Source organism: Periplaneta americana, chromosome 3, assembly GCF_040183065.1.
Source record: "Periplaneta americana isolate PAMFEO1 chromosome 3, P.americana_PAMFEO1_priV1, whole genome shotgun sequence".
Lineage (NCBI taxonomy): Eukaryota > Metazoa > Arthropoda > Insecta > Blattodea > Blattidae > Periplaneta > Periplaneta americana.
This window is the reverse complement of record NC_091119.1, coordinates 37,982,063-38,003,586: the sequence shown is the minus strand read 5'-3', so window position 1 is coordinate 38,003,586 and position 21,524 is coordinate 37,982,063. Positions and strand designations below refer to the sequence as shown.

Here is a 21,524-nt window from a genome sequence, read left to right as displayed (position 1 = left end):
CATAACAATTGTTTTTAGCAATTATAATAAAAAAATCATTAAATAGTACAAGTATTATATGATTTACCAACAATTGAATTTTTAAACGATTCCTCTTGGAATTGATAGAAAATGTTCAAAAATATAGTAAACAAGTTTTGGAAGGAAAATGTTTGTCTTATTTTTGTCAAAAAAAATCTCCCATAATAACGTAACTAATGAAAAATCAAAATGTTCAGAATTTTATCGTGAACCTGGAGAAATAGTTACGAATGTAAATTATGCAAGCATGTTCGAAATAATTGGATTTTTTTAAATCCCTTGTGGAATTGGACCATAGTTTAAATATTATTCCATTTGAAATCAGACACATTGTTTCAGCTATTAGAAGTTTATAAGTACCTATGTAAACTTGTATCCTCACGCTATAATTACTTGTTATTATTGCAAATGCACGGAAACTTACAGTACCATACTGGAATTTTTGTCATTGAGGTGTCTGCAGATTTCTGTCCAAGTTCAATAGTTGCCATGGGTAGAGAAGATATTGAAAAGACTGTAAGAGAAATAAATTATTGCTGTGTGCCATGGCCAAGAAATATAATGTGCCCAGATCTACTCTTTCTGATCATCTGCGAGGGAAACACTGATAAACATGGCTTTAGTTTCAGAGTAGGATTTCAAGGATACAACCTGTAATTTGTTTGTGAGTTTCAGGATCCAGATTTGTAATTTTTACATCCTATTTCATACTAGTTGTGTTTTCGTCCTCATTTATAAATTATTTGTTAAAAAAGTTTCGAAGTGTTGTATTAATATACTGTAAGTTATTATTTTAGAAATAGCACCGATCACCTCCAATCCAAATTCACAGTCATTTTTCCTATGAAAAAATCCTTCCTCTATTCAGTGGTGTGTCCGAAACCAGATGGTAATGCATGGTTTCGTCGTTTCTGTGATAAATACATGATTGTCCGACTACAGACTGTTTTCGTGGGTTAAGTCGGACACCTACAAATAATTTTTTTCATGTGCTACCATGCATTTTAGTGGATTGACAAGTATGTTGGCAAATAAAAGAAAGTGCATTTAATACGATGGTGTGGAGTAGTTCACCCTAAATGCATAGTGAAGGTATATTTTATAAATATATAAATATAGCCGAAAGTGTCAGACCCCAGACTGGTTACAGAAAGGGTCTCACAACTTTCAATAGAACAACTGTGATGTGGACCCAGTGATGACTACCTCTTTTTGCACCACAAACAGTTTCTGCAAGCTCAGGCCATTTCGTGAATAATGAGCACATGAAAGAAATTAAGAATTGGTTCTCATCGTTGACAGCAAATTTATTGATGAAGACATTCAAAAGTTCACATCTATTTAGTGATCACATAGATAAATACAGAATGGTTAAAGCTTATTAAAGCCTTTTAATAAAACTTGTATTCTTTCTGTTTTTATGATCGTCTGGCCCGTATTTTCCAAACAACCCTCATATAATTTCTTTTTAATAAAATTATCTACAGATGTGATGACGAAAAAGTTCATTGCTCTGTTTTTCGCTACTTTTATAACATTATATTCGTTCTCTACTTTTTAGTAAATTATTTCAAAATGTTGTTTCTTGATTACAGGTAGTCGGAGATCTTTATTTGGAGGTACCAGCACAACATCTGTTGCTGTAATAGATTTAACTGATGAAAAAGGTCTGTACTTTTTCTAAGGTAGTGTAAGTTGTTGTGAATGATTTTAGTTTTTATGAATTATATCCATACTTCTTTATTGGAATATTTTCAAGTGAAGTACAGCATCACTTTTTCATATGTAATACAGTGCACACATACACAACTTCTCATCACTCAAGTGTACGTAGCAAAGACAAGCAGCTCTTTAATTATTGAAACTCCAGTTGAACTTATTGATATACAGGGTGTCTGACTCAAGTTGTTTATAAATTGTTTTAGGAATCACTCACAACATGATTGGGGATAGACACTTTTCTCATTTAAATTCTCTAACTCACAGCGCTTGTATAGTTTTAATAATGATTGAAAACAACTAAAATAAGATATAAACAGGTTGACTGATTAATATATAGATTCATACGATATATTTAAGTAAAGAAAGATTACATGACATTCATAATCGCTTAGAAAATTCTCCTAGAAAATCTCTTCATTGCCTTGCACAACGGGGACTTTCATATGACAAAAGACTACTAAATTATTGTACTTCAAGCTGTATAAAATAACTGTGGCACATGCTCTTCAGCCAGGTGACCCCTTACGTAGGTGCACATTTTGTGAGTGGATTCTGGAAAATGTGTATAATGAACAAATAGACGCACATTTATTATTATTCTCGGATGTGGCCTGATTCCACCTCCATGGTTGTATGTGTACTCAAAACAATCATTACTGGAGCACTGATAAATCTGACTTCGTACATGAAGTGCCGCTCCATGATGACAAAATCAATATATGTTGTGCCATCAGTGGTGAAAGAATCATAGGACCATTTTTTTTTTTTTTAAGAATACAGTTGATTCTGTTCCCCTTTTTTCAGAGAATTAACCAACAGGGAGCGTGATCATGCATTTTTCAACAAGACTGCCACTGCTCACACTGCAAATATGAGAGGAATTCACAATGTGTTTCCATAAGAGAGAGTTATTAGTAGGAATTTGTGGCCCCCTCGGTTCCCCCGATTTAACAGCCTACAGTTATCTCTGGGGTAAATTTAAAAAAAAAATGTCATGCACACCATACAAGAAAAAGATAATATTCGTCAGGAAATTGTTTGGATTTGTCAAAATCAACTACAGCGAATGATGAATAATTTCCTAAAGAGATGCCAAAATGTGTGGAGAATGAAGGCTTAACACCTTATTTGATAATTTGGTGAACCTCTTAAATTTGTTTGTTTATTGCTGTATGGGTGATTTGTTTTATTGTTTTACTCTCCCACTAATCAATGAGAACTGGCTAACAAGCAGCATAAATTTGTGTATTGCTGTATGGTTGGTTTGTTTTATTGTTTTACCCTCCCACTAATCACAGAGGCTCAGTTAACAAGCACCGCGCTCGCCCATAGACAAAACACTCTGGCAGAAAGCAAAACTGATCGCACTGTACCATGTAAAACTTACATTTCCTACTTCTGCTTGAATTGAGATTTCCTCATGTAATGAAGGTGAGAGTAGTTTTCGTTTGTTTCATTTCACATATTTAATTCTACAGTAATGAATCTTGTTACAGATGATGTAGAGGTTGTGTACGAACTCAAAGTGACTCCAGAAGAGGAGGCTGCAGCTCTTCGCTTGAAACTTCCTGCCAACTTCTACTCGTATCGTCGTAAACCTCCTTGTCCTGGCTGTGCAGGCTGTGAGCCTGATAGTGACTCTGAAACTGAGGTACGCAGTATGCTTAATTAAATTTGCCTTCAGTGAAAACATTAATTTCACTGTACAGGGCAGAAGTAATGTGCTGTAACTGTGCAGATTTTAACAGTTTATTCCTTGGATACAACAAAAAATTCTAATACCATATTAGTCATAAATGAATACTTTTATCAGAAAAAAATGCTTTCCCATTAAATGTTAATAAATAATTTCGGGGTAAAAATAGTTCTGGGGCCGGGCATCGAACCCGAGACCTTTGGTTAAATGTCTCAATGCTCTACCAACTGAGCTACCTGGGAACATCACATTCAATACCACTTCAAAGTTATTATCAATTCATGAGCCAGAAACTCGAATACTATTTGGGGAGCTAACATCTGATTTCAGATTCTAAAAGCCCGTCTTTACTATACGATATATATATATATATATATATATATATATATAACTTTGATAGTTTCGTAAATAACATGCTCCTAATGGTTTTGAGAGAGTAAAAATTTGTTGCATGTATTTACTAAAGGGTAATAAAGAATAATATGGTTATGTTACAGTAAAACAAACTACTTGGATAGAAACTCTTCATTTACTCTTTCATTTACATATGAGGTTATATGGACTGTCCTACAGGATCTGAACAATTACTGTTCAAAATTTTTAGACCTAAACCTGTCATATGCTTTCATCATGTGTACCCTCGTAGATAAATTTTATTCAGCGCTAAAAACTTACAACTCAAACTGTTGTGAAAATTGGATTAAAAATATTTAACAAATTTTCTTTATGGATCTGATGCTTAATGGCTGCATTCCATTTCTGTTCAAGAACTATGGATAACTATTTAGTAACAATTTTTCTTTTGTTTTTTTATCAGGTTTATAAAACTATTCAAGATGTTGCTGCTTCGAGGCCTGCAAGTTCTCCAAAGAAGGTTAGCCCTTTCTCTGCTCTGAAAACTCCAACTTCAGGTGGACAGCAATCTACACCAACTACAACAGCTTCAAGTACACCCACCACCCAGTCAAACCAGAAACTGACCTCGGTTACTTCTTCTCAACAGACTGCAGTATTGAGTACAAAACATTCTTCAGCATCAGACACTAAGGCATTGCCACAGTTTGTTCCAAGTGTAATTCCTTCTTTTGGCCTAAAGCAACAGACTGCACCCATATTCTCTCCGCAGACTTCGTCTACAACTCCAACATCACAGCCCCACCAGAGCCCTTTATTTAACACACAACAACAGACTTCTGGTTTTGGTCAGTCTAAACCATCTCAACCTCAACAAGTGTTAGCATCACCAAAGTTAAACACCAGTATTAATTCACAAACCACATTAACTTCGATTTTTAGTCAACCACAGAGCTCAATTTCTTCCCAACAAGCTTCAACTCCTGCTTTTGGTCAACAGAGTCCTGCATCCACTACACCTGGCACATTATTTGGACAGCAGTCACAACACACATCACTGTTTTCTAGCATCGATTCCTCACCTAAAACTACTTTCACTATGCCGGCAGTAGGCTCCGGTTTCACAGCTCTTAGCACTAAGTTGGCTACCACAGTCTCGGCTGTAAGCTCTGACATGCCAAAATCTGGTTTTATCTTCTCTCCTGCTGGCACAAAACCTCCGACAACGACTGATTCTTCAGATGTTAAACCTTTAACCTTCAACTTCAGCAGTAGTCTTGGTCTGAAGCCTACAGCAATTCCCCCTACTTCAGGGCCTGAGGCTTCTTCAATTGAACCGAGCTTGACTTTCTCAAGTCCCGTAACAAAGACTAGTTTTAATCTCGATTCAGTGGCATCATCAACAACTGAGGTGGCAGAAACATCTTCAAAGCCAGGAGAGACCGAAGTACCTTTCCTGCCTTGCGATTCAAGTCTCTCATTTGCTAACTTGGCAAGCAAGTCGGAAGACACAGGATACTTCAAAACTGGTGAGAATTACTCCTAATTTTAAAACTGTCAGCTACCATATTTGGCAAATAACATCCACACATATTTTTTTAGAGAAGTATATACTAAGATGTGAAGACTCTGCAACAGAGTTAGTTGTGTTATTCAGTTGTCGTAATTTGCATTCCAGTGCACGTATCATTTCCATTAACAATAAATGGATTATTATTGAAGTCAATTTATATCACAACATCATTTTCCCATATTTCAGCCTTTTTTCCTTTCCTTCTTCCCACGCTTCTTTCTCTTTACTTCCTCTTCACACTCTTTCTTCTCCTTTTCTTCATTCCACTCTTCCTTCTCCTTTGCTTCCTTCTGCCACTCTTCTTTCTCCTTTGCTTGCTCGTCCCACTCTTCGTTCTCCTTTACTTCCTCGTCCCACTCTTCTCCTTTGCTTCCTCGTCCCACTCTTTCTTCTCCTTTCCTTCCTCGTCCCACTCTTTCTTCTCCTTTGCTTCTTCGTCCCACTCTTCCTTCTCCTTTGCTTCCTTTTCCTTTGCTTCTTCGTCCCACTCTTTCTTCTCCTTTCCTTCCTCGTCCCACTCTTCCTTCTCCTTTGCTTCCTCGTCCCACTCTTCTCCTTTGCTTCCTCGTCCCACTCTTTCTTCTCCTTTGCTTCCTCGTCCCAATCTTCCTTCTCCTTTGCTTCCTCGTCCCACTCTTTCTTCTCCTTTTCTTCCTCGTCCCACTCTTTCTTCTCCTTTGCTTCCTTTTCCTTTGCTTCTTCGTCCCACTCTTCCTTCTCCTTTGCTTCTTCGTCCCACTCTTTCTTCTCCTTTGCTTCCTCGTCCCACTCTTTCTTCTCCTTTGCTTCCTCGTCCCACTCTTTCTTCTCCTTTGCTTCCTCGTCCCAATCTTCCTTCTCCTTTGCTTCCTCGTCCCACTCTTTCTTCTCCTTTGCTTCCTTTTCCTTTGCTTCTTCGTCCCACTCTTTCTTCTTCTTTCCTTCCTCGTCCCACTCTTTCTTCTCCTTTGCTTCCTTTTCCTTTTCTTCCTCGTCCCACTCTTTCTTCTCCTTTCCTTGCTATTCCCACTCTTCCTTCTCCTTTGCTTCCTTTTCCTTTTCTTCCTCGTCCCACTCTTTCTTCTCCTTTGCTTCCTTTTCCTTTGCTTCCTCGTCCCACTCTTTCTTCTCCTTTGCTTCCTTTTCCTTTTCTTCCTCGTCCCACTCTTTCTTCTCCTTTGCTTGCTATTCCCACTCTTCCTTCTCCTTTGCTTCCTTTTCTTCCTCGTCCTCGTCCCACTCTTTCTTCTCCTTTGCTTCCTTTTCCTTTGCTTCCTCGTCCCACTCTTCTCCTTTGCTTCCTCGTCCCACTCTTCCTTCTCCTTTGCTTCCTCGTCCCACTCTTCCTTCTCCTTTGCTTCCTCGTCCCACTCTTCCTTTTCCTTTGCTTCCTCGTCCCACTCTTCTTTCTCTTTTGCTTCCTCGTCCCATTCTTCCTTCTCCTTCACTTCCTCCTTCCTCTCTTCCTTCTTCTTTGCTTCCTCTCCCACTTTTTCTTCTCCTTTGCTTCCTCGTCCCACTTCTCTTTTGCCTTCTCCCCCCTTTTCAGCCATGCACTGAAGTGAACTTTCGTATGGTGTTTTGTAGAAACAAATAAGAACTTTTCCTGGGCTGGAGCTGGCTCAACAGTATTTGGTAGCTCGCGAAAACAACAGACTCCGCAGAAAATAGCTGCATCAGGTGATGGAAATGATTCCAGTGGTGATGAAGGTGGTGCTGACGACTCTGCAAATAACTCTCATGATCCTCATTTCGAGCCTGTTATTGATCTGCCTGACACAATTGAAGTGAGAACAGGAGAAGAGGAAGAGACGAAAGGTTAGATCATATCACAGTCTTTTTAAACAAAGGAACGTAAGCTTCAGTCAACTATTTAAAAGTACTGTATTTAGTCGCATAATAGACGCACTTTTTTTTCCATAATTTTTGGATTAAAAATCCAGGGTGCCTAAAAAGAAATTTTAAGGGAAAAAATGATAATGACTTGACATTTCATATAGGCTAATAATCACAGCAGGTTTTGACATCAGACATTCAAGTAAGTGGCTTAATCTTTCGTGTTATGATTTAATTAATACTGCGCAGTAATAGTTATTAAATTAATATTTAGTTAATTAATGTGAAGTTAAGTTATCATAAATCATATGTTAAAAAGAAAAAGACAAAAAATCACCAAAATGAACTTAAAAAATTTAAAACATTAACCAGTTACTTTTTAACACCCCTGTCCTTTTCCAACACACAATCAAATCCAGAAGAAAATTCATGTGAAAATGAAGTTCCTGTTATTTCTCTTGACTGTCCTGTAACTGTGCCTTCACCACCAGCACAAGGTAAGGAAATCGACTTTAATGAAAGATTAGAGTTTATTCAACAGGCAATTGAAACCCATCAGATCCTAGTTAGTGGCCAGAGAAATTTTGATGTGCGGGAAATAATAATTCCACTCACCCTCTTGAATGGCATCTATGAAATTAAACTTGAGTTTGTATTTCCAGAACTGTGTATTGCTCTAAAATTGTTTTGTACCTTTCCAGTTAGTATAGCTTCTGGTTAGAAAAGCTTTAATATACTGTTCCTCTTAAAGAACCATTTAAGGTCCACTTTAGGACAAGAGAAACTGAACCATTTATCTATTTTGTCAATAGAACATAAATTAATACCAGACTTAAACTTCTCAGATGATATAGATGATTTTGTGACTGTCAAAGTGAGAAAATTTAGGATGCCACCAACACTGCTAGAACGGTCCATGTCTGCTACATAGGCTAGGATTTATTCCATCTCCAGAAAATAAGCACACCATGTATCAGTATATTTGGCGATTATAAATAGTATAAAAAACAGCACTTTCATAAGTTTCTTAAATGTTTTGTATTCTGTTGCTTTCCAGTGTTCTGTCACCGAGCTAAACTTTATAGATTTGAAGCTGCCACCAAGGAATGGAAGGAAAGAGGTGTAGGAGAAATGAAGATCTTGCACCATCCCATTAATAATACTTACAGGTTGTTGCTTCGTAGAGAACAGGTAACAATTTTTTAAGTGCTTAATAGTAAATCGAACTCTGATTGAATATACGTAGGAACTCATAACAAACAAGAAAATACATGTTAACACTTTTAAATATAAATATTTACGAACAGAACATACTACGGTAAAATATTTTGTAGGGCCCAGATTTTTAGATCCAATAAACATGGTTTTAGACTTTTTGTAAACATTGGTCCCACATAACGAGATCTTGTTTAAAATAATGATGTTCTATAGCTTAAACATTTGTGATAAAGTCATTAGTTTTCTTTACTTCAATACTTTTTAGGGATGGTATCATGCTTGAATAGGGCTGTGCACCTGTTGAACTGGTCTAGATTCATTACTTAATTTGAAGTGCATAAAATGGAATTTGGTGTCATAAATCCTAACCCTATGAAGGTGGTCTGCTAAGCAGTTGTGGCCTGTCCATTGCTTGAAGATTGCAACTTGGAGCTCCAAAGTTTCAAGCATTCCTATACAAATACTGCAACTTCAATATTTCGCATGAATCAACACTCCGGAAAAATTATTTGAACTCCCGCTACACTGACACAATCGAAATGATTAGAAATGATTAAAGCTTAACTTGATGATTGCTATGTATGGGTTGCCATTGACGAGACGATCGATGACAGCAGAAAATATGGAAAAATATTTAATTATTAATTGTGCCTCCAAACAATAATTAAATGAGGTTGAATCACATGTGCACCTGTAATTTTTTATTAGTGTGCAAAAATACATATCAGAGGTCTGCATTGGATGTTTTCGCTCGAGCGCCAAGTAGTTCATAGCATAATCTGATAGGTAGCGCACATGCATGATGGGTAAAATTGTCAAGAGTGATAAATCCTCTAACGGTATAAGCCGAGCGTTAGACATTTGTTCTTGTTACAGTGATGAACTGTGTAGTAACATCACAGATGTTTATCATTTCAAAACTTTGCAGTGTTTAACTAACCTCTCCATAGTACAACTACAAAACTTGCTTTAAAATGTAATATAAATGTTGTAGGTAAATGGTTCCCCCCCTCCCCACACAGGAGTGATTTTGTTTTTACCACATCTGATAAATGTTATTGGATGTAAATGTAATTATTATAAACGGAGAACACAATCACGATAATGCAAGAAATGTATAAAGTTTTCTAGTAGTAATAATAATAATAATCTCTAATAATTAGTGTATCAATCTTTGTGCCTGTAACAGTTGTGCAGCATGATTATTCGTTTTATTATATTTTCTGTGACGTTATCTCTGTACTAATATTGTTATTAATCTACTGCTATATCAATAATACTTTGTAAAACGTTTCTACATTGTCGCAGTATATAGGCGGAACGCTATGTATGGACCTATCATATTATACATGTGGTAAATCAAATATTGAATAATTATTAATTAGCAATAATAACTGTATATCGAAGTTTTTTATACTATTTTATTTATAACTTCATGTTCCTGTTTTGGTACGTTCCATTGACTGTTCCATTAAACGTTTGTCATAAACGCAGAAAATAAAACCTTATTTTTACCGTGTGAGCAAAACATATGTGTATCTTATCTGTCGCCTTCCATACAAGATAAGACATGTCGGTGAGATGACTTTGTACTGTGCTTCTATTTATTACGAGCGTATCACGACCAATCGTATCTCACTCGAGGGTGCGACACTCGACCGAGTTCAAGCGAGCGATTTAACTCCAATGCAGCACTCTGATACATATAATAAAGCTTAGATTTTAAATTACATATTTTTTACTTATTACACCACTTCTAACCATCAATCATTATCGTTTGGTGACTTATTACATTTTTTATCTACATATTTTGCCATTTTTAGCTACATATTTTTTTTTTTTTACATAAAATATAATATATACAGAAAAACTTTAGCTCGCCCCTGAAAGAGTAGAACTCGTGCTCAGGGGCGGATTCCTGAATTGAAATTAATAATTATACAATACAATTTGTCTTATGTCTACTATGCAATTATAGTATATAAATTTAAATTTACAATTTTTCAATTATTATAAAATCCATACATAACTTTTTAAATTTAATACTAGAACTATTAGAATTGACAAGATTAGGATATTTAAATATAAATTTGTTATATATTCTTGGGCCTAAATACTACTATGATTAAATACTGTAACAGTGTTGCATTTTGGTTCAAACAATCTTAAAGAATTCATACCTTTTGTTTCATAACTATGAGAATACAATTCAAAATTATTTCGATTTTTATGTATGAATTTTATTAATACAATATAATAAATTTGTCTTACGTTAAGTACATTAAAGCCTAAAAACAAATTTTGAGATGGAAAGTCAATAGGTTTATGAAGACATATTTTAATTAATTTATGTACATATTTCTCATTTTCATATTACATAAAATCTGGGCTCTACTCATAACTATCTCTCTAATGTTAAGACTGACTGACTAGTAAAAAGTCCAAGAAAGAGATGAAGGAAATTTCCCCCTATGCTTACACACTGCCATTATTATAATTTTCACCACCGCATTTCCTTTGAAGCGAATTTGTGAATATGTATTTGTTTTCAGACATTGTTGCTGCTTTTTTTTCTGCTTCTGCTTCTGCACCTTCTACTTCTGCTGCTACTGTTGCTGCTTCTTGAATAGATTTTTTTTTTTTAACCACAGTTCTTCAGTCTTAGTACCTGTTATACATTTCTGTACTATAATGAAGTCATATTACATTTATAACATTGTGTCTGCATTTCTAGTGATATAAATTGAAATACATAATATGGAACTTTTTTTGTGTATATTGTATATATTGCTTAGGATTTAATAGTGAATTCACTAATCCTTCTAGGTTTTTCACTGTTCAATGAAACAAATATTTAAGAGTAATTGTAAATACACTAAGCTATATCACTGTTCAGGTCTAAGATTGAGTGGAACTGGTGCTCTCAGACTGGTAAGAGATTTGAATACCACTTGGACTGATTATTTGGTTGGATTTTTCCAAGGTTTTTCTCACTTTTAAGGGAAGACTCCACTGAAAATCATTAAAATTTTTCCAAATTTTTTTAGCTATTTCACTTATTCAGAATTTATATTTTTATACCCCAAATGGATTCAGCTCGATTCTCATTACAAATACTCGTATGTTTACACTTTTTAAATTAAGGCTGGAAGGGGGCGTGGAATTTAAAGATCTGTCAAAACTGTTTTTCATCGAAGAATTCTTTTTTAAAATTTCTGATTACAAATCTAGTAACTTTTTGTTGGCTCCCTGAAGTTACTAGATGAATGTAGCGGAGGAGAATATTAATTTACATAAATATTCATTTTATTTTCAAATCTATTTTTCTGTGTTCATTTGTGTTGATTCAACACCAACTTTCTTATGCCAAATATTAATCAATGTGGATGAAATTTTTACTGCAAGTATTTATGAGGTAGCTGCATGTTTCTATGCATTTATTTTGTGAGAAAAAATATTAATAAAATAAACTAGCAGCATTAAGAAAAATATTAATAAAATAAACTAGCAGCATTTCTCACAAAATAAATGCATAGAAACATGCAGCTACCTCATAAATACTTGCAGTAAAAATTTCATCCAGATTGATTAATATTTGGCATAAGAAAGTTGGTGTTGAATCAACAAAAATGAACACAGAAAAATAGATTTGAAAATAAAATGAATATTTATGTAAATTAATATTCTCCTCCGCTACATTCATCTAGTAACTTCAGGGAGCCAACAAAAAGTTACTAGATTTGTAATCAGACATTTTAAAAAAGAATTCTTCGATGAAAAACAATTTTGACAGCTCTTTAAATTCCACGCCCCCCTTCCAGCCTTAATTTAAAAAGTGTAAACATACGAGTATTTGTAATCAGAATTGAGCTGAATCCATTTGGGGTATGAAAATATAAATTCTGAATAAGTGAAATAACTAAAAAAAAATTTGGAAAAATTTTCATGATTTTCAGTGGAGTCTTCCCTTAAGGCAAATTTCAAGTTATCCTATGATGAATCTTCAGACTTGTCTTGCCAAATTGCTGTCTTTCTATCATCATTGGGTCATTCCATAGAAAACAATGGGTTGCAGAACCTTAAAAACTCAGAATTTGTTCATTTTTTAATATTTAATACTCCTTGGGGTAAAAAATAATCCACATACAGTACCGGTATTACTGAACAATCATTTTTTTCTTCACAATTCTGCAGAGGGTCGAAATATGCTTTCTGTTTACAACTGTACCTCTATTCTTTATTTTCTTCTGGCCATATGAATAAATCAGAAACGTCTTTTTAAGGTGTCATTATTAAGATTATAAAGAGACTTAATATTACACTTGAGATTATCATATGTACTTTCGTTGTTAAAGATCACAAATAAAATATAATTAAAATTTTTGTTGTGACAAAAAATTGAGTCTTTCAATTGTAATTAAATTTTTGTGTAGAATTGTATTGAATGATTTTTTTTTTCTACTTGTGGAAGTTTCATAATAAAATCTCAAACAAATTTCTTCAAATAAAAATTTACTGGAACAATGTAGTGCAAATCTGCTTGCTCCCCTTCATTCCGTCAATTTGCAGTATTGGTGGAAGTTTCCTTGTAGTTACATCCCAGTGTGTGTCAGATATCGACTTTTTAATGGCTTCAAGTGAAGTGGAGAACGTTTTTGTAGAAATGATGATTTCATTAACAGTAATACTATAACATAATGAATACTGTTCCTGAAACAGCCTTTAGTCCAGGAAATATCAAAACAAGTGAATATGTAAATTTTGGCCACTCGAGCGCAGTTACAAGGGCCTTTCAGAAAGTAAGTTTCCCTGGGGTTGTTTACAGAAAGGAAACACAATTTCATGGAAAGATTTATTGGAGCAGATACAGCAGTTGTTGAGCTATTTTTCAACATATTCCCCATTGGAATTGAGACATTTGTCATATTGTGGGATCAACAGAGAGTTCTGGACAACTGTCACACACTGGTTCTGATCCCAGGTGGTAGACTTCTATGATATAGGGATACAAAAGTTGATCCCATGATATGACAAATATCTCAATTCCGGTGGGTAATATGTTGAAAAATAGCACAAGAAATTCTGTATCTGTTCCAGTAAATCTTTCCTTGAAATTGTGTTTTATTTTTATAAAACTGATTTCTGAACTACCCTGCTTGAGTGGCCAATATTTGTATAAACACTTGTTTGACATTATTAACATGGTGGAAAAAAAATTAACTTTATCTGCCACCATGAGAATGTTTGCTTATCTGCATTTCCTCGTCATATTCTTTTTCATAGATAAAAGAAAGGAAATCCCTTAAACATTATCTGTTGCTCATTTGTAAAGTTCTCTGGGAGTGGTGATCCGACTTCTCTGGAGACTAGCATATGCAGCTATTTGCTTGATTGTCCTGCCTGCACGTCACAAGGGCTTTTGCTATGGCTGGCAAAGAACTGTGAATATTAATCCTTTAACCAGAACAAAAAAAAAAAAAAAAAATACTGAATAAACTAACACTCCAGACAGCTCCTAACTGTGTCCTAGCAATAATCTTATTGCAATGAGAACATTGCCACTTATCTTCTGAACATTTTCAAAATTCAAATCCAAAATGTAGTATTATTTTTTCAACAGTTTACATAAACATATGCATGCTGTGTTCATATGATTACACACAGCGGTAATGGGTTAATACTCCAAAAGCAGTGTATCTGTACACATTTACACATGTACTTTATATTATATAAAATAGCCGAAAGATGATACTGCCATTCAAATTTGATGAAGGATCTTTAAGTTTGAAAGTTACAAAATAAAGAGTGTCACAGACCAATATTGCTTGACTGTAAAACCAGGAGCATTCCTGACAGGGTCATGCAATAGATTCCCCTTGTATCTGATATGGATGTATACAGCTGATGCAACAGTTCAGTGTGCAGGTGATTACAAGGAAACGTAATTCTAGGTCCTAAAAACAGATATTTAGGATTTTATAATTAAATTTAGAACTTTTAGGAGTTCACATAAAAGATCAATGGCATCTTTCTGATGGCTTAACTTATACTAACATGATATTAATAGGATCATGACTGACATTAAACATTTTGTATGAAGTGACTCCAATGGTGTTGACACTATATACTGTATTATTGTGCAGTTGATACAGACTGTTAAAAATAACTGACCAAGTTTTTTATACAGGGCAGAATGAGAGATTGTGAGCAATTCCTTCCTTACCCTACTCATAGGAAAATGAGAAGGTACACAAATTCAAAATGAGTACTAATTAAGCAGAGATCATTTGGGGAGATAGAAACCAAACAATATTATGAATAGTGTCCTCGCTTTTCAAGACAGTTTTCTGTCCTAAGATTGTTTGGTTTGTATAGGTGGAAGAAAGATTGAGTTAGTAAATTAATGTATTGGCTCTCTTCAACATAATCTCATCTTCGTTATCAGTCATCATTAGCAACTGTCCAGAATTGAGCATTGGTGAAACTAGTGCTGAGGTAGTTCCGGTGATTTCGGAAGTGAAAATCGCCGAATTTATAATGGATTTTTTGTGGAGATGCTGTTGATCGTATGTGCAAGGCATAACAAAAGCCTAAACTAACCTTTTACAGATTCGTATATGCAAGATGTATAAGCGGAGTACAAAGGGAACGATTTCAGCACTAGTTTAGCCCCCACTTTTCTAAGGTTTATGAAAGAATACTGGATATTCAGAAGGAACGAGACTTCCTGATCATGTGGTCAGTATGATACAAGATTGCTGTTTTCGAGGCAACACAAGACAAATACAAAGCATTGTAGCATTTGGACAATACTCAGTCCCAATGGAAAAGAATTTTAAAATCTTCAATTCTCTGCTAGGAATAGGACGCAGCCCTATTGTATTTGTAGCTGGAAGTGCTATTGTTTGTGCCACATGGAGAACACTTGTTTCATATATTTATTTATTTAGTTTAAACTCTGTTAGAACCTTATCAGTACATGTGTGTTGCGGTTTGTTTGCAGGTACACAAGGTTGTGTGTAATCACCTAGTGACCCCTGACCTTGCTGTGAAGCCACTGAGCACTTCTAATACAGCTTGGTGCTGGGGTGCGCTGAATTATGCAGATGGCGATGAACCTAAAGTGGAAGAATTGGCAGTACGGTTCAAACTTACAGAAACTGCTCAGGAATTCATGGTTAAACTGAATGAATGTATAGAGCAGATAGCAAAACAACAAGTCACTATTTCCACAGTTGAAGGTGAGAGATATCAGGCATTGCATGTTTCTCTCTGGTTTTTCCCTTAGTTTTTCTTTTCTCCTGCTTTTTCTGAAAGTCTCATCAGTACTTTTCAATTTCTTGACAACTTTTCTCCTTTTAGCATCCTGTTCTCGCTCTTTTTGCAGATATCTTTGCCATTTTTCATTTTTTTCTTCCCTTTGTGCTAGATTTAGCCGATCTTTTAGGGAATTGTTGAGACTCCACCTTCTGTATCTGTCTAAAACCATTGCATGTCTTAGCACACATATAAAATGAAAATTATATTTGTTTCATCCATTTAGTCATTGTGGTATACCTGGAAACGAGAAAGTCGATAATATTGCAAAACAGGCAACATATTTGCAACCAAGGCCTCTTCAAGTGATATCTCTATCCAATGCTTTTGCTTCAGTAAAGTCTCATTTTACAAACCTATGGATTAACAATTGGCTCTCTTCTGACAAAGAAAAAATTTTACAGTCTGTACAAAAGAAACCAAATGACCTGGAAATGTACAAAAACTTGCCCAGACATGTTCAAACATTTTTAAAAAGAGCCAGAACAGGTCACATTGTCACTCAATTGTACCTACACCGATTTCACATTTCTGATAATCCTACTTGTCTGTGGTGTAATAATCATGATGAAGATCTGGAACACATTCTTCTATACTGCCCATCCATAAACCACAAAAGAAGTAAATTAAAATCATCAGTACCAGTTGCAGAAGACACAGCCCTGCATTGACTACACCCAACCTCTGGCTACTAGCAACAGGCATCTATAATGAACACCGATCAAAATACCCCTCATTTCTCGTGAAAAACAACAACTGAATAGACTATAGTGGACTTTATGTTGTCAGCAAACAGCTGGATACATTAAGAAGACTGATCCATTTACAAAGTATAATGTCCCACCCATTATGTTTTAAAAAGCCTATAAATAATATTAAATAATAGTTTTGTTAATGTAAACTTATAACCCATAACCATAACCTTACTTTTAGAAAGTTACACGTTTTGTGCTCACTCATTTTGTAAATATTAAAACTTTCATACTTTTTTGTAACAGGTGGGAAAACAAATTTTCTAAAATTTAATAATCTTTTAAGATTCACCAGACAGCATCGTGATGCACTTGGGGAGCTACGAAAGGTAGTGAAATCTGGTTGCGAAAGCCTACCAAAACAGCTGGGGGATCATCGTGCTAACCACACAATATCTCCATTCTGGTTGGATGATCGTCCACCTCTGCTTTGGCATGTGAATGTGAGACCAGCAGCCGGCTGGTCGGTCTGTGCCCTTCAAGAGCTGTGGTGCTACAGACTTACTATTATTATTATTATTATTAGATTCACCAGATCTTATCCTTCCAGCTGCACTATAGCCCGGGGCATACTCAGTCTCTAACAGATATGAGTACCAGGAGTTTTTTCTTTGGGATAAATTTCGTGGGCATGTAGGACTAACATCCCTACTGTCATTAATACCAATTGTCTGTAAAGGTGCCATCCTCTGGGCCGATTTGGGCTGACAAAAAGATGATAATAGTGTTGTCTGTGTGTTAATGGAAGTTAAAAATGTGTTTAAATTTGATTTTACTCACTGTTGTTATCAGACTGCATTACTGTTCTGTAATGTCATTGTTTATTGATTTATAGAGCCAGTTAGTCCACAAGTCACACAAGTGAGTCAAGCAGAAGCAGAAGCTGAAGATTCTGATGACAATTCTGATGATGATGCTGAAGATGATGAGGATGAGGATGATGATGAAGATGAAGAAGAAAGTGAAAAAACACTAATGTTCGAGAAAAGAGCGACACTTTTCATTCAAGATCCACAAAAACTCACATGGAAACAACAAGGTCTGGGAGATCTGCAAGTTGTGTACGATACAGACATCTTTGGTGCTCGGATATGTGTGGAGAAAGATGGAACTGGCGAGCAACTGTGTAATACTGTAATAGCTATAAATACTGCTTTAGAGGTGAGTGTCCAGATAATTTTGGCTCTTGACGAAAATTGTCTAAATATTACTTAGAAATATGTTATTGTTAAAATTTTACAAATAAAAATAAGAATTATTGCTGGAATTCGTTTAAGAACTTGATCCCCCCCCTCCCCCACGTTATTCTATGATTCAAAGCTTGTTTTTCGGGGATATGTGTATAAGTACAAAGAAATTATGCAAATATTGGTAAAATGAGAACAATTTGCATTATCACGTCTTGGCGAATTTTACGGATCTCATCTTATATACATTCGGTCAAAATGGGGTTTTTGCTTATTGGATGATGATGATGATGATGATGATGATGATGATGATGATGATGATGATAATAATAATAATAACAATAATAATAATAATACTTATGGCTTTTAAGGAACCCGGAGGTTCATTGCCGCCCTCACATAAGCCCGCTATAGATCCCTATCCTGAGCAAGATTAATCCAGCATAATAATAATAATAAATGAACATTGATGTGTAAGGTTCTTGCATCACATTTATGAATGCTATGTGCTAATCTCTTTGCACTCTGTGAATTAATGCTTTCATTGACATAAAATTAACGAAAATATAATAAATGGTAGTAATAAATTAAAGAATCCAATTTGTCCACATTTTAAATTGGTTCATTCTTTGTTATAATATGTGTGCATACATATGAAAAGGACCAACGTTGGGTATTGAACTGTTGCTATTTTTGAACTCTGTGATATTGATTGGTTTGACATATTTAAGAAAGACAATGCTTGTAAAATAAAGCCATATTCTTATAAAACAGAAACCTACTTTCCAGAACAGATATTTCTAAATTCATTAAGATTTAAACATTCATAAGTTTTGCTACATATATTACTTACACTGATTGTGCTGTCAGTATTTTCTGTTTTAGTGATATGTTTTACATAGCCCTTAATTTCCAAAATAAACACACAAATTTAGTTTAATGCTTCATCTGTTATCTACATGACCATCCAGATTTTCCATCTCAGTTTGTCCATGTTTCTTTTACATACACTCATACATTAAACGGCATAATTCCACTGATCAATTCGAATCACACGTAAATACGACTACTGCTGTTCATCTCTGTGTTTTGAACAAATGACCACATCAATAATTACAGTCTGATTCCTGTGGCCAATCTTCTTACAATAACCACATACAGCATTGGTGCTGGAAATGCTACACTTACACTGTAAACTTTGCACACCAAACTATTAAAATTTGACTGATTGAAGACTATGCTAAACATTATGACAATAGTAATGAAGAAGTGACAGAAAAGTTTGTAGATTAAGATGATGTACCTGGTTTGTCTAAAAATTAAAAATTAAGATTTATAACAATGGGTTACTTATGACTTTCAGTATGACCCTCATACCCTCAAACGGGTATATTTTTTAAGGGTAAACCGAACTTCAATTTTTAACTGCATTTTTATGCATGAAAGCTTCTTCACGAAAGTAGTGATTCTCAATTATTTACATTATTATTTTGTTTATACTTTCGAAAACCTCAAAATTAATTTATATAGCTTCTTAAATCTTGTGTTGCAGTTGTAAGTTTTGTAACATTTTTTTCAAACTTTCAGGTGAGAAAGCGTGACTGTATATGGTCAGGTTTAGATTATACTGAAGATCCTCCTGTCCTTAGGAAGTTTATGGCAAAATTTTCATCTGATGAGGCTACTGAAGAATTCAAACAAATTTTCCAAGAGGTATAAAAAACTTGTTTTAAATTGTACTATAGTTTATATTCATTATTGTAGAGGTTTATAAGTTACAATTTTTACAGTATTGTATGAATATTTTTATTTAATATATATTATTATGTTTGGTACAGTTTGTGACGGTAATGAAATTACATGGTATGAAACTGCAAGGTTTTGTTATACCTAAGATAATAACATGAAAATCAGCTTCCTAAATTGAAACTAGAATTTGAGAGGCACATTAATAAATGTTTCTCATTACTTGCCGCAAATGTCCCATACACTTTTATAATAATATCAACAGTACGAGGAGTAATTGTCAGGTTCCCTAATAACTCTCCTCCCCCCCCCCCCCAATGAGGAAATTGTTAAATAAACTTTTGAAATACTTTGAATTTTACACTAATATATGGTATTCTAGGGGAAAGATATGGCAGAACAGTCAGAAATTTTGGAACATGTAAACCCAGCAGAACTGTCGCCTGAAGAAGACTGATACATAGTGAAAATTGTAAGTATTTGCTCATTGTCTCAAATTTCCTTACGAATTGTAACTTAACAGAGGTAAAATATGAGAAACAGTATTCACGCAGGGCTTCGTGTTTCTACAGCATTGTCTCCTGCATTATCTTGAATAAGTTGTTAAGTCCATACATATAAGAGCCTCCTGATGAGTATGTGGAATTTTTACCTGTTGGCAGGATTTGCACAGCAGTTACCTTCCAGAGTTACGCAATTTCAACTCAGTTTTTATTGTGCATAAGTATGCAGACTGAAAATTTGTTGTGCCTGCTATTGTTACATCTGTTAGAAATGTCCCCTTTTAATTTCATCAACAAATGTAATATAACCACAGTCTAGTATATACAGTCACGAAGCTCAATACTTACTAAATATGCAAACATAGACAGTTGAAATATGCATCCATAGATAGTTGCTAACCACCAGGATCGCTACTATTGCCTCATCACAGACCCTTTCCCCAGCAGACGATATTGTATTGTAATTTCGATATCGTATTCTTTTGAAAAAAATAACACCTTCCTTCCACTATTGAAATATGAAATACATAAGGTTTATATATTATTTTCATAAAGTGTATATTATATTTTATAAACTCACCTTCCTGGATCTTTCGGAAGAAGGATAACTCTGACCTCTTTTTCTTACAATATTTATAGTACCACAAACGTCTCCTTGTCCCACATTATTATTCAAATTATTGTATTTTAGCCATTTACAGTTATTACAAACGATAACGAACATTTCACAGTTTACACAACTTTTCACAACAAAGCGAAATACGGCACAGTCAATGCCTTTTCGATCTAGACCAGCTATAATGTATGTTCGGGTTTTCTATTTCAGTGTATGTAGCTCAGTGAAATATTATATTATAACTTTATTGCGTATCATAGCTAAGTTTTATTTAGTGTAATGTGTCCATAAGTTCCGTTTACTTCTTGTTGCATAATATTTTGCAGAAATAATTACAAAACTTTAATGTGAAGAGAATTTTACGTTTAACATAATCTGTTCGTATCAACATTTTAAGTTTAGAATGGAAGCTATTTTGAGATTCAATAAAAACGAATTTATATTGTGATATAATTTAGCACATCTACCTTCCTTAATTGTAGACAGAAAATTTACCATACCACTCCTGTGAAATTAGTGTACGTACGATTGTGCTACTTTGTCTCTTGGGTAGTAGGTAAATACAATAATTCAATACTCAATTGTAGTATTAAAATACAGACAAATAGAATGTGACGGGTGTCATACATGACATTATGTTTAATTATAATGTATAATTCCGAATATAGGAATATAAGTTAAATATAGTAAACATAACCTATAATTTCCATATGACATAATATACATATGTAGTGGCAGGGCATTGGAGACCACTAAAATTAGACAGAAAGGGGCAACTGGTACATTAAACATAACCTATAATTTCAACATATCTAAATATTCGTGCGGTGCAACTGAAAATTATTGAATCATGCATAAATGAATGTACAAGAATTTCGCAATATTTAATCGAAATACAGGCAGGTATTACACATACGAACAACGTAACTTTCACACCAAAAATAATATTACAACTTAACTCGCAAGGAATTATGTCTGAAGTGTCCCCTAATCATTGTTTTAAA

At 34.6% G+C, this 21,524-nt stretch overlaps 1 protein-coding gene across 3 annotated transcripts in view; it reads left to right on the top strand.

The window, feature by feature from the left end:
• Positions 1-21,524, top strand: part of Nup358 (Nucleoporin 358kD) — a 125,638-nt gene that overhangs the window by 100,286 nt on the left and 3,828 nt on the right. For all 3 annotated transcript variants that reach the window (XM_069820346.1, XM_069820344.1, XM_069820345.1), the window contains 9 exons: positions 1,617-1,688; positions 3,240-3,394; positions 4,257-5,322; positions 6,933-7,163; positions 8,239-8,372; positions 15,403-15,640; positions 17,304-17,629; positions 19,243-19,368; positions 19,784-19,873. In XM_069820346.1, the coding sequence (XP_069676447.1) occupies positions 1,617-1,688; positions 3,240-3,394; positions 4,257-5,322; positions 6,933-7,163; positions 8,239-8,372; positions 15,403-15,640; positions 17,304-17,629; positions 19,243-19,368; positions 19,784-19,858 (2,423 nt within the window). In that variant the 3' untranslated portion in view covers positions 19,859-19,873. The remainder of the gene's footprint in view (positions 1-1,616; positions 1,689-3,239; positions 3,395-4,256; positions 5,323-6,932; positions 7,164-8,238; positions 8,373-15,402; positions 15,641-17,303; positions 17,630-19,242; positions 19,369-19,783; positions 19,874-21,524) is intronic.